The sequence below is a fragment of the Orcinus orca genome, chromosome 6 (genome assembly GCF_937001465.1).
Source record: "Orcinus orca chromosome 6, mOrcOrc1.1, whole genome shotgun sequence".
In the NCBI taxonomy this organism is placed as follows: domain Eukaryota; kingdom Metazoa; phylum Chordata; class Mammalia; order Artiodactyla; family Delphinidae; genus Orcinus; species Orcinus orca.
The window spans coordinates 70,103,462-70,117,718 of NC_064564.1; the positions used below are offsets into that span (position 1 = coordinate 70,103,462).

Below are 14,257 nucleotides of genomic sequence, written 5' to 3' on the forward strand. Positions count from 1 at the left end.
CAACCTATGGCTAGTACAGATTCTTTTTTTCCTGAATCCTGTGTATGATGAATTTTTAAGTATTCTCTTTATTCAACTTGAGTCTCTAAGAAATCTTATCATATATGCTTGTACAACCATCCGTTCTTAAAATACTCATTTAAGATTTTGTACTTGAGCCATTTTGAAAGCAAATAGTGAAGTCACTTTCCTTTCACATAGAAATAAAATACACATATTTAAAATAAAGTCATTCAAAATAACATTCATGGGTTCCAGAGGCAAATCTCTTACAGTGTGAATTACTGTGTCACTCTGGTAATACGGTAAATGAGGATAACTTCAAAGCCAGCCAGCAGAACCCACAATTTAAATGATAATGCCCCTTCATGGCCAGCATGCTTTCCCTTTGTGATTATTGGTAATGCAGTACGTGAAGGTACGTGGTGTCCAAGCAGCATCTATTCCTCCCTTTTGGGGGTCTAGGTGATGGGAGAGGAGTTGAGAGAGCAGAAAAGCTCTCCATGGAGCAGAGCTCTCACAACACTTTTGCAGTCCAAAAGTTCACCTGGGTTGAGATCCTTTGAAACGTTTGCCTGGTGCCGACCACACCCTTCCAGGGCTCCGCTCTGCCCTTGCAGGCCAAGCACGTGTGCGGAATTGCATTGCTGTCACACGCAGCATCCCCTCTGCAGACTCCCATGTGGGATCACTGATGTGGCTTTTCCTCCCACAGTCCCTGCCTGGGTTTATTACTAGCAGCTGCATCCCATGAGGGTGCGTCATGAGGGCTGGAGAGCTTCCCCTGCTTCAGCACTCTTGGTTTTGCCTTTCAGCATCCTGCAGTGGCGTTGCTGCCTCCACCCTGTCTGCTACAGACTCGTCATAGGATGGTGGGGCCTCCGGGTGGGCATCACCTTCATCCTCAAATTCGAGGCCCATCTCTGTATACGGAGGTGGAGGAACACCCGAGGTCTCTTGCTCTGCAGGACAGCCTTGCTTTTCAGCATCAAGACTCTCTTCATAAGCAGGAGGGTAAAAATCTGGCCTGGGGGACAAAATGCCACAAACATACATGTGTTATTTAAGCGGTTCATGCCAAAGAGGCATATGTCTGCCTCTCTCAAATCACATCGTGTGAAGTTAAACTGTTAAGAAACATTGATTCGGAAACAGATGTTCTTCCCTGGCATCACCAGTTTTTTAAAAATGTGCTGCTCTTCCAGCAAAACCCTCTTTATCAGCCGTTGGACGTGTGCCTCTATACTAATCTTTTTCCAGACTATTCCCTCTCTCTTACTCATTGGAACCAGGGACTTTCAGTGTGAGATCCTTAGCAGGGGTAGGGGACATGGGGGCCTTGACTGGAGCATCTCTCTATCCAGTTATTTAGTTCATTCACATTTTTGTCCCCATTCACACACATCCTCTTCTACTCGATTGCACTCACTGTCTCAGATCCTCACAACCAACAAAATGGTGAATGAAAACCAGCTCCATGAAGATTCCGGAACTATATCAGATGCTTCTCTCTTTCCTATTACTCTTTCAATCAGCTAGGCCGCCCTTCCTCCCGCCGCCATACTTATTTCTCAAACTATTTCAACTGACAACTTTATGTAGATTTCAGTCGTGGTCCTTTCCATGCCAACAGGCCAATGGCTAAAGGAGCCGTTCATGCCAGAGCTGATGTACTCATCGGTAATCTTGCCCAGTGTTGCTAATTGCTAAATCCTCTGGCTTCTCCGTCGTGAATGGGATTGGGGGTGGCGTGGAGGTGAAGAAGGGGGAGGGTGAGCTTGATTTAGTTGTGTATTTATAGAGTGAGTCCTTCCAGTGCCTACAGGGAGTGTTTGTGGTACGTAACCACAACAGAACAGGGACTGCCATTTGTAGCCACAGCTCCATTCCAATGTTACCAGGCCCAAAACCAAAGAGCTGAAGGAGCTATCTACTGTACAGCATAAACCTCAGCCTTCACTCAGAATAGCCAAGGCTGTGCCCTGGGGCACATGTGTAAAGGCATTGAAGACAGAAAGTTGAGCTGTTCCCTGGAGTGATTTGAGAGGCTCCAGGATGACTGCTGCCTGCCCCCATGTCCCATCCACTTCTCCCATCCCCCAGCCTCCCCACACTGCTTCGCTTTCCCAGTGTCCTGAATTCCACCATTGCAGACCCCTTTGGGTACCCATTTTGAATGCAAATCCTTCTGAGAAATGTAACTTAACCATTTACTGACTTACTAGCCATTCTGAGTGGGCTGGGCATCTATTAGATGCAGCAGAAAGAGGCAGTAAAAGGGAGGTGTCGTGATACCATAGTTTAAAGTATTTCAGCACAGACAGTGCAATATTATGCATGTGTTAGTAAATTAAGCTACATCCTAAAGGCAATCAGTTATTCTTATCAGGAATTCACACTCTGGAGGCAATCATCTAACATTTATACCAAAATAAAAGAAAGAAAGAAAGAAAACCATCACTCTAGAAGCATCTTCTACAATCACTTCAGTTATCTTTAATTTTTTATCAAACCCAGAGACCTTGCAGTTAGTATAATAAACATTGGAAATGGGTTTTGGTCATTGTAATTAGTATCTTATTAATTAGCATAATCATGTCAAAAATCAACTGTCATGGATAAAAATCACTTATATTCAAGGTACATGGAGTAGCTAAAATATTGTTTGGCTAAAAAGTTCGTTCAGGGTTTTCCATAAGATGTTACAGAAAAACCTGAACAAACTTTTTGGCCGACCCAATATCTTAGATGAAGAGAATAAAAGAATTTATGGAGTCTTGCAGACTGTACCTTAAGGATGATGCCTGAGGTTTTATCCCTAAATGATTCCGTGTTCAGCCAGAAATTAGGAGATTTTTGGTTGTCCGATACTTACCATAAGGTTAACTGAAATTTTTTTATTGTGGTAAAGTACATATAACATAAAATTTACCACTTTAGCAATTTTAAGTGTACAGTTCAATGGTATTAAATACATTCACATCGTTTTGCAGCCATCACCATTATCCATCTTCAGAACTTTTTCATCATTCCAGACTGAAACTCTGTACTCATTAAACAGTAACTCTCCATTCCCTCCTCCCCTGGCACCTGGTAACCACTGCTGTACATTCTGTCTATGAATCTGACTGCTCTAGGTACCTCATATAAGTGGAATCATATAATATTTGTCTTTGGGGCTTATTTCTGGCCTATTTCACTTAGCGTATTGTCTTCAAGGTTCATTCATGTTATAGCTGCATCAGTATTTCCTTTCTTTTTAAGGATGAATAATATTCCATCTTTTGTACATACCATATTTTATTTATCCATTCATCCATTGATGGATATATGGGTTGTTTCCACAGTTCGGCTGTTGTGAAGAATGCTGCTGTGAACACTGGTGTACAAATATCTGTTCAAGTCCCTGCTTTCAATTACTTTGTCTATATACCCAGAAGTGGAATTGTTAGATCAAGTGGTAATTTTATATTTAATGTTTTGAGGATCCTCCATGCCACAGAGCAGCTGCACTATTTTGCATTCCCACCAGCAGTGCACAAGTTTCCCAGTTTTTCTACATCCTTGCTAACCTTGTTGTTTTCTGCTTTTTTGATAATAGCCATCCTAATGGGTATGAGGTAGTAAGGTTAACCAATTATTACCTCTGGAATATGAGTGCCTTGTCTCAGGGAAATCTTTCATGCAATGTGTGATCAGAACACCTAAGAGTACAGAAAGCTGGGACTTCACTGAGTTCACGAAGAGATTATATAGCTGATTTCATGCTTGCTTGCTCATTTGTTGCGTGACAGAATTTGGTCTGGGACTTGCTTTCCTTACAACCTGGTAGCCAGGTTGTGAGGAATAACTAACCATCACCTGCCTGTAAGGACAGCTCCCATGATACAACAAAAGAAAATGAGTTTGGCCTCTTAAATTGGCTTTGGTGTGTTTTTCAGTGGTGATGGGAGAAGGGTGGTTATTCTCTGGCATAAACTCCCTCTACTTCATAGTTTTCCCCAGAGGCAGCACCATCCTTCCTAATGTCTAATCCCAGAGTCATTCCCTGACAATAAAGCTTCAGTTGTAGACACATAGCCCCATGGGACGTGTAAGTTGCTCGCCAGTGGATTAGAAGTCATTGACCTTTTCCGGAACTCAGCCCCACCTCAGTGCTCCCCAGTCCTCTGGCTTCTCAGCACGTACCTGTCCACTGTGGCCAGGGGCAGGGCCCCCTGAGCACCGTACTGTCTGAGCACACGGCTGAACACCCCTTTGCTTTCACTGGCCTGGTGGTAGGTGCTCCAGAAAATTCCACTCAGAAGGATCACAAACCCCAGAGGCAGAAGCAAATAGGCCAGGATCAGGTTCCCCTGGCAGTTGAACAGGGAGCCCGAGGAAATGAAGAAGGCCCCCAGGCAGATCGTCAGGAAGCCCGTCAGAAGGGCAAAGGCACAGAGAACTAGACAGGTTCTGTTCTGCATCCCTGCTTCTTTGGAACCCAGCTCCCTGACCCTGCCACTCCCCTGCTTCCCCTGCTCAGAGAGAATGCTCTCATTAGCCAGCTGTCAGCTTTATATGCTCTGGGACCAACTGGCCTTTGGACAATTAAATGAAGCAGGCACTTAGAAGCTATTCATTAACTATTGAAAGTAACTGTAATATCCTTGGATCATTAACCTAAAAACGCAGCCTTGTGTGCTGCAGGAAGGCGTGGCATAGCTCTCTTGCTCTTCTGAGCTGAATGGGACCCTAGGTTGACCCCAGTTATTTGAGGGAAGGTCTCCCATCCTTTGATTAAAAGGGTCTCTTGATTCCCATGCGGGTGATTCCAAGCTAATGCTAGAGAAATTAGCATTCCTTGCTGAACCCTGTTCTTTGTGGTTTGGCAGGGAGTCCTTTCCTAATTGCTTCTTCCTTTTTCTGTCCTAAAAAGATAATTGTTAAGGCTCTTACCATATTTGTCTTGCTTCTCTCAGTGATCCTCCCTTTATTGCCTTCACTTTATAATGTTGGAAGGATTCCATGAAAAAAGCTGAGGGGTGAACTCCCTGATTCAAAGGGGAGTGTCAGCAGGAGGGGGAAGAAAGTGCTATGGAGAAGGATTGTAACTGACAGATCTTCAGGAATGTGAGGGGATTTCTGAGGATGGTTGTAAATGGTAATAATCTGGTGGCTTCTGCTCTGAGTCTGATTTTGTATCTTTCCCATCTTTCCCATTGTCCCATTGTATCTTTTCCCATTTCCCCAGCCCCAATGCTGAAATAATCCTAGGGTCATTTCTTGTTCATACATAGGTGTTGGATACATTTTTTTGCTTATTGCTCAACCACTGGCTACCACACTTGGCTCAGTAGAAGTATTTAAACCAGATCTCACCGTTCCTGCTCTCAAAAAAGCCACAGGTATTTGATAAAAGAGCATTCCCTAAACATGTGTAGCATGTTTCCACCTCCATGAAAAACAAATATGTATGAGAAGTGCTGCCTGTTCAATCCTTACCCTCCCCCCAACATATCTTAGGCTTTCACAGAGCGCACTAAAATATTGAAGGCTCTGAAAAGTCCTACAATTTTTTCCCCTCACAAAATACATATTAAATGAAATTTGTTTTGGTAGATGCTGCTAAAAATTGTTCCCTGTCTTCTCCTCTGTACCATTGCTCTATGTAGCACTGCCTTAAAAATTCTTTCCAGGGCTTCCCTGGTGGCGCAGTGGTTGAGAGTCCGCCTGCCGATGCAGGGGACACGGGTTCGTGCCCCGGTCCAGGAAGATCCCACATGCCACGGAGCGGCTGGGCCCGTGAACCATGGCCGCTGAGCCTGCGCGTCCGGAGCCTGTGCTCCGCAACGGAGAGGCCACAACAGTGAGAGGCCCGCGTAGAGCAAAAAAAAAAAAAAACAGAAGCAAAAATCTTTCCAGAACCAGCCTTCTGTATTCTGTTTGGAATTGGTTTCTTCCATCTTGTCTGTCTTTGGTTTAGACACCCTACTCCAGAGCAGGTTCATGCTCTGATCCCTTCCTTTTTTATTTGATGCTTTGACATGTCCCTGCCAAAAGTCTCCTCCCAGAGGGACTCTGGATCACTTTTGTCCAGAAAGGTTATCTTCAGTTCCTCTTTGATACTCCATTACTGCATTACTATTCTTTTCCATTTACTATCCCAATGGAAAAAGCAGTTCTTTGTGCAGTGCCCTAGTAGAAGTTCCATGTATACCCTTTCGCCTCATACCCACCACCTCCTCAGCTCTACTTCCATGTTATGGGCTAGGAGAAAGAGAGAAAGTCACCGGATAAAAAAGAATATACAGGGCTTCCCTGGTGGCGCAGTGGTTGAGAGTCCGCCTGCCGATGCGAGGGACACGGGTTCGTGCCCCGGTCCGGGAAGATCCCACATGCCGCGGAGCGGCTGGGCCCGTGAGCCATGGCCGCTGGGCCTGCGCGTCGGGAGCCTGTGCTCCGCAACGGGAGAGGCCACAACAGTAAGAGGCCCGCGTACCGCAAAATAAATAAATAAATAAATAAATGATAATAATAATAATATACAGTCCTTCCTCATTTCACCTCGTAACCTTTATCTTTATTAGCTTCAATCCTTATCCTCACCTACTTTCATCTTCTAATCTTGATATTATCCTTGTAGCCTTAAAGCAACCCCTTCTCCCTTTTTCTCCAACTGTTTCTTTTTTTTGCCATATTCAAAATTTTAATCAAATGTATGTTTACTTCCAGTATCTAACATGTCAATTTATATATATGTTTATTTTTTAATTTTTTTAACAAATCTTTATTGGAGTATAATTGCTTCATAATACTGTTAGTTTCTGTTGTACAACAAAGTGAACCAGCCATATGCATACATATGTCCGCATATGCCTTCCCTCTTGAGCCTCCCTCCCACCCCTCTAGGTCATAGCAAAGCACCGAGCTGATCTTCCTGTGCTATGCGTCTGCTTCCCACTAGCTAGCTGTTTTACATTCGGTAGTGTGTATATGTCGATGCTACTCTGACTTCGCCCCAGCTTCTCCCTCGCACTCTGTGTCCTCAAGTCCATCCTCTATGTCTACATCTTTATTCCTGCCCTGCCACTAGATTCATCCATACCATTTTTTTTTAAGATTCCATATATATGTGTTAGCATATGGTATTTGTTTTTCTCTTTCTGACTTACTTCACTCTGTAGGACAGACTCTAGGTCCATCCACCTCACTACAAATAACTCAATTTCGTTTCTTTTTATGGCTGAGTAATATTCCATTTTATATATGTGCCACATCTTTATCCATTCATCTGTCGACGGACACCTAGGTTGCTTCCGTGTCCTGGCTATTGTAAATAGAGCTGCAATGAACACTGCGGTACATGTCTCTTTTTGAATTATGGTTTTCTTAGGGTATATGCCCAGTAGTGGGATTGCTGGGTCGTATGGTAGTTCTATTTTTAGTTTTCTAAGGAACCTCCATATTGTTTTCCATAGTGGTATCAATTTACGTTCCCAGCAGCAATGCAGCAGGTTTCCCTTTTCACCACACCCTTTTCAGGATTTACTGTTTCTAGTTTTTTTGATAATAGCCATTCTGACTGGTGTGAGATGTTACCTCATTGTAGTTTTGATTTGCATTTCTCTAATAATTAGTGATGTTGAGTATCTTTTCATGGGCCTCTTGGCCATCTGTATATCTTCCTTGGTGAAATGTCTATTTAGGTCTTCTGCCCATTTTTTAACTGGACTGGTTGTCTTTTTGATATTGAGCTGTTTGTATATTTTGGAGATTAATCCTTTGTCCAATATATTTATTATTAGCATAAAGAATGTTGTACATCCCTCAATGTGCAATTCTTTGAGCACTTTCAGTTAAACTTACAGAGGAGTTCTTAGATTCAATTGGTCTTGAGGTTGACAGATTTCTAAAATGACCCCTGGAGATCCCTCCCGCCTGCTATCCATGTCCTCTTGAGTGTGGGCTAGACATAATGACCTGACTCTAACCTATAGAATATGGCAAAGGTTATGGGATGGTACTTTTTTTAAAAATTTATTTATTTTTTTATTTTTATTTTTGCTGTGTTGGGTCTTAATTTCTGTGTGAGGGCTTTCTCTAGTTGTGGCAAGTGGGGGCCGCTCTTCATCGCGGTGCGCGGGCCTCTCACTATCGCGGCCTCTCTTGTTGCGGAGCACAGGCTCCAGACACGCAGGCTCAGTAGTTGTGGCTCACGGCCTAGTTGCTCCGCGGCATGTGGGATCTTCCCAGACCAGGGCTCGAACCCGTGTCCCCTACATTAGCAGGCAGATTCTCAACCACTGCGCCACCCGGGAAGCCCGATGGGATGGTACTTCTGTGATCAGGTTACAAAAGGTTGTGACCTCTGTCTTGCTAGCAGACTCTCTCTATTGCCCTCATGGCTTGCTCTCTTTGAGAAGGAAGACACCATATTGGAGAAGCCCACATGACAAGACAGCTTCTGGCTGACAGTCAGTAAAGAACTGAGGCTCTTAGTCCCCCAGCCAGTGAGGAGCTGCATCCTGCCAATGACATGAAAGCCTTGCCCAGATGAGCCTTGAAAGGACCAGACCCTAAGCAACACCTTGATTGAGAGAACTTGAAACCGAGGACCCAGCTAAGTCATGGCCAAATTCCAGACCCACAGAAACTGTGAGATGATAAGTGTGTGTTGCTTTAAGCTGCGAAGTTTTGGGGCAATTTGTTAGGCAACAATGGGTAACTAAAACAGTTCTTTAGGACTTGGAAACCAGAGGAGACAATCGGTTTTATGTGTTTACCCAGTACCGAGCACATAGAAAGTGCCCTATCAAAGTCAGCTATAATCATCTTCACCATTATTATTACTATCATCACTGCTGTAAATCCAAAAAGCTGGGAAAGACCCAGGATTTCCAACGGAAAGGTCTGCACTAGGACTTGGGTCCCAAGAACAGGTAAATGGTAGAGCCCCCGAGCTACAATTAAGTATTAGAGTAAGGAGGGATAACATTCTCATTGAGAACTGCCCATAAAAGCGCATAGGGTTGGGCTTCTTTGTTTTAAACCAAAACTTAAGGATTAGTCAGGCTGGGCCTTATGACAGGTCAGGCCTATAGTTCCTGGGATCACATGAATATCTGAGTAAGGAAGTATCTCTATGTTTTCTCTCCTCCAGTTCCAATAAAGGGTAGCTAGTGCCTTATAGCTTGTCAAATAGGTTCTTCCTCTCCAACACCCTTTAAGGAGGTGTGTGTCATTCCAGAGCAGTGTATTTTGTTGTGGTGGTTGGTTTTTTGCTTCTTTGTTTTGGTGAGAAATTGAATAGGAAAAAGCAAGATCCAGGAAGTGGCAGAACCGTGGAAGATCTTAGTTATTTTATATAAAATTTATATAAAATAAAGAGTTCCTGGGCTCAGAGTATTTAAGGAGTTTATCTGGGATGAGATGGGGCCCCAAAGAGGAAGTATAGGGGAATCTGTAGTATATGAAGAAAGTAGATGAGAAAGGGGGGGTGAGGCAAAAATCAGTATAGAAATATGAAGTATTAGGACTTCCCTGGTGGTGCAGTGGTTATGAATCTGCCTGCCAGTGCAGGGGACATGGGTTCGATCTCTGGTCTGGGAAGATCCCACATGCCACAGAGCAGCTAAGCCTGTGAGCCACAAGTACTGAGCCCGCGTGTCACAACTACTGAAACCTGTGCACCTAGAGCCCGAGCTCTGCAACAAGAGAAGCCACCGCAATGAGAAGCCCGTGCACCGCAACAAAGAGTAGCCCCCACTCGCCGCAACTAGATAAAGCCCGCACGCAGCAACAAAGATCCAACGCAGCCAAAAATAAATAAATTAACTAATTAACTTTTTAAAAAAAGAAAGAAAGAAATATGAAGTATTTCTGAGAACGTGTGTGTCTCCTTCATGGTTCTTGAGACACACTACTGAAGGATTTATGTGGAAGTTATTTTTGCATGATTGTGTTTATTATTATAATTAAATATATAAATTATTAATTTTTTTTTTTAACTGTGATTCTCCTTCAGTTCTGAACCACATGCATCACTGCTCTATGAGCATTATTCCCCTCTGATACCTCAAAAATGACCAAGGATAACTAAAACCAGTGATCTGTAGTATTAAATAATCCTAATTACTTGTGGTTTCCCTGTTTCTTTGTGCTGTGGTATATGCCCTCTTTCCCCACAATCACTAGCAGTGGAAACAGTTTTGAAAAGTGAAAAATGAAAGAAGGTGTGTGCTTGCTTGTGTGATACTACAGTAGCACAAACATTGAGAGGAAGCCTTCTGGTCTTCCTCAGCCTTGAAGGGGCAGAAACCCCAGCAGAAGAGCAGTTGTAATGATAGAGAGGGAAAAAAAAAAGCAGGCCAGATCCTCAGAACTGGGGAAAAAATGAAAAGAGTCCAATAAACAGCCAAACACCAAAAATATCACCTTAAAGAGTCAGTTTCAGGAGACCTTTGGGCCTCTGGCTGGCCTTCCTTAGGCTGGGCCCTGTCTTCCGGCTCTGCCTTCACTCCTAGGTCTCCTTTCCTGTGCTCGCCCACCTTGCCACTTAGGCAGCACTCAGTGTGAGGGGAAGAGGCCAATGATACTGACTCCATTTCAGGCAGAGAAACTGCAAGAGGGAGAGATGGATGACTCATCTAAGTTAAGATGGTCAGCATGGGATTGATGAGAAAATGGATACTCTGGGAGGAGTGTGGACAGAGGCCCACCTTCTATAAAGAAACGTTCTGGGACCCAGTGGAAGCCAAGATCCCCCATCCCAATTCCCATCCCCTCCACAAGAGATTCACCTAAGAAATGATGTCTTCCTTCTAAACCAGTTTATTTATTATTATCATTCATTAAAATTCACCGATCAACAGTAGTGCCTGACTTGGCAGTAGGCAGTAACATGTTATTTGGTGGACAGCCCAACTATCTTAAAACGTAATCACTCTTTCAACACTCTGTTCCTTTGAGCATGACTGACCCACCAGTGCCGTTCTGAACATTGAGTGCAGCTGAGTTCCAAGCACTGTTCTGCCTTCTACATCCGAGCCTCCAAAACCTCACCCTTTTTTCAAACTCTCCAGTGTAAGATGTGTCTTGGAACTTCTAACAGCCCTCTGCACGCCCGTCTTTGTTGACTGAGCACACGGGCCAGCACCCTTCTCTTGAAAGCCGGAAAAGCATGTTGCCCTTCATGAGAAGTAGATGGGGACTTTGGAAAGAAGCTAATGGTGTGTAAAGGGTGTTGCGTAGGAGGGACATGGGGCCAAGAGCTGGGACAGAGTGGCCAGATTTCAGAAGGTCACTTGGGTTTAGGAAGTGAGGCTCTGTGGGAGGTGGGGAAGGTGAGTATCTGCGCAGTGAGGGATGTCACCTGGTCTGATTTCATGGTGGTGATTACTGAGTGATTTCTGGATTAGCCTTTCACACGTGTGGGTTCACTGGGCACTGGCCACTTCCTCCTCCAGCTCCTTGTTTTTTTTGCTTCTGACCCTTTCCCCCACCTCTCTTTTCTCCCCTCACTCACTCAGGAAGGTTTAAATGAAGGCATTTTTAGGTCAGCAGAGGACAAACAGCTTCAGAGAACAAGTGTGGTGTGGTGAGGTAAGGGGCTATGAGACCAGCACGCAGGACTCATGCTGCCCCTGCAGGGGGAGGCCCATGAGGCACTCAACTAGAGTACAGACTTCTGGGGGCACCAAAAAACTCAGTACTCAAGATAAATCAAAACTTCAAACAATGTTTAAAAAATCAAATTGGCAAATATGGCTTATGAGCTGCCCCCTGTTTCTGTACGTAAAGTTTTGGTGAGGAAATTGGGTCATGTCTGTGGACCAAACAAGACAAATTCTGCTCTAGAGAGAGCTCAGCTTCCAATTTAATCCAGAAACAAGCCAGAAGAGATTTAATTTCTTTATGGATCCTTAGAAAACTGAAAGGAGGCCATACTTCGGTGGCCACTTTGGATCAGAGCAGAAGCCTCAGGCCAGGGCAGCTTTGACTGCCTAGCTTACACCAGTTGGTGTGATGGCCAGTGACTTGGAAATATGAAGTGGGTTCTGTATCCCACCTCATGAAATTTTCTTTAATATTGATCTTCTATTTCCTACCTCCCTGGTTTTTAATACTCTTGGATGACTTAAATGATAGCATAATTAGATGTTCCTCAAAGATTTGGTAGAACTCACTCATAAAACCACAGGATCCAAGACATTTTTTTTCTCACTTTTTTATATGTTACAGTTTGGGTTTTTTTTTAATTGAATGCCAGATGGTATGCATATGATAGTAGAGGCTAAGGTAAGTAGTATTTATGCCATGCCTGGAAATGGGAACACCTCCTTCTGTGCTCACCTATCCGTGGACTGGGTCGAGTGAATCTAGTCAAGATTTGAACTGAGTTTGGGTTTCATTGTCACTATGGTTACCTTCAGTGCACTACTGGTTTCCAATTCTTCATGTGTTAACTGGTGCTTGGGGTGAGGGTTGGGTTGCTGGAGGGGTTTTTTTCAGTGTTTCTCCTCTGCTCTCAACTGTAGAGCTTCACTGTGGGCCCACAAGGGGTCTTCACACTCACCTATTCCCTCAGCAGTAGACTGCTGTTGCTTGAGACTGGTGCTTGCTAGCTGGGTGGTGGGGTCAGGGGCTTTCTCTGTTATCCTGTCCGCCTCAGCCTTAGGCAGGCTCTGTGGTCCTGGGTCTTGGAGGTGAGGGCTTTCTCAGTGGTCCCACGATTTTCCAACATTAGTCTCCTCTAAAGATCTGGCCTCAGGATGGTTCCCTGACCCTCCTCTTGAGGTAGAGGGTTTTTTTCCTTTTCGTTGACCCCAGCTACATGGGTTTCAGCTCTGTCCTGGGGGAAGAGGTTCTGCTGCCCTTCTCTCCCCAAGCTGCAGCTTAACAACGTCAGGTGGGGTTTTGACATTCATGTAGCAGCTTGGTGAAGGTCCACGGAAAAGAACCTAGAAAAGTAGGTGCGAACTCCCCTTGTGCCCACAGCTCCCAGTGGTTCTGTTCTCTCAAGTTAGCCCACATTTAACATTTAACAATTCACTAAAAATGTTAACTGGATTCTTCCTACCAGCTTGTGTGACCTACCACAAGTGAGCCAGGGCTCATGTCCCAGCTTCCCTTGGAGGCTCCTGTCTTTCCTTGGTCTTCAGGCTGTTTTCCCTTTAACTTCAGCTCTCTGATGGATTCAAGAAAAATAATGGTTTTGTAGGTTATCAGACATTTCCTTGTTGGGAGAGTGAGAACAAAGCTCTTTCCAGCTTTCTACATTCTAGGCAGAAGCAGACCATCCTTGGCACAATCTTTTTAAGTGGGGCAATTTTAATTACTTTTTCAAAGTTTCCTAGGGATTAATATAGTGTTATCTCCTTTTCTTGAATCAGTTTTTGCAATGTACAGTTTCCTAGAAAATGCACATAGAATATATATATATATGTTTCACTCGTAATTTTAAAATCTCCTCTGATTCTGTAGGTATGTCACCTTTCCATTTCTTTAACATTGCTATTTGTGTCTTTACACTTTTTCCTTGATGAGACAAGAAAGCTATTTTACTAGCTTATTTCAAAGATACTTGTTCATGTACTGATCTTTTCCAAGAGTCAGCACATTTGGTTTTATTATTCAGGCCTTTTTAAAAAGGCCTTTGTGTGGGCTTCCCTGGTGGCACAGTGGTTGAGAGTCCACCTGCCAATGCAGGGGACACGGGTTCGTGCCCCGGTCCGGAAAGATCCCACATGCCACGGAGCGGCTGGGCCCGTGAGCCATGGCCGCTGAGCCTGCGTGTCTGGAGCCTGTGCTCTGCAACAGGAGAGGCCACAGCAGTGAGAGGCCCGCGTACGGCAAAAAAAAAAAAAAAAAGAGCAAAATATATAAACATATAAATGATAGAAAAAGAAATGAAAATAGCCCTTAAATAATGAAAAAATATTCAACCTTACTTGTAATAGGAAAAACACTAAAATACAATTTCTCACCAATCAGATTGGTAAATCTCAAAGTCTGACAACACATTCTGTTGGTAAGACTTAGGAAAAGGCACTCACTCTCATATGTTACTCGTGGGAACACAAAATCTAGCAAAATTACGTTTGTATTTTTCTTCTGACCCAGAAATCACACTTCTGGAGATTCGTTCCAAAGATACACTGGCAAAAACCCAAAAGTATAAATGCATACATCCACTCATTACAGCAGCACTGTTTATAGTTACATAAGACTGGAAACACCCAAATGGCTATGAATAATGGGTCAGAAAAAAAACTAA

At 43.9% G+C, this 14,257-nt stretch overlaps 1 protein-coding gene across 1 annotated transcript; it reads right to left on the minus strand.

Moving 5' to 3' along the window:
• Positions 1–704: 704 nt before the first annotated feature.
• Positions 705–4,466, minus strand: TMEM252 (transmembrane protein 252). The gene is made up of 2 exons (XM_004276423.2): positions 4,189–4,466; positions 705–1,027 (listed from the first exon to the last, which is right to left on the minus strand). Exons 1-2 carry the CDS (start codon positions 4,464–4,466, stop codon positions 790–792), a joined length of 516 nt encoding a protein of 171 aa, XP_004276471.1. The 3' UTR covers positions 705–789.
• Between the last annotated feature and the right edge of the window lie 9,791 nt (positions 4,467–14,257).

Coding starts and splice junctions, on each gene's coding strand:
- TMEM252 (XM_004276423.2), bottom strand. CDS start 4,466: ATGCAGAACAGAACCTGTCTAGTTCTCTGTGCCTTTGCCCTTCTGACG. Junction 1,028..4,188: donor CCCCTGGCCACAGTGGACAG/GTACGTGCTGAG, acceptor TTTGTCCCCCAG/GCCAGATTTTTACCCTCCTG.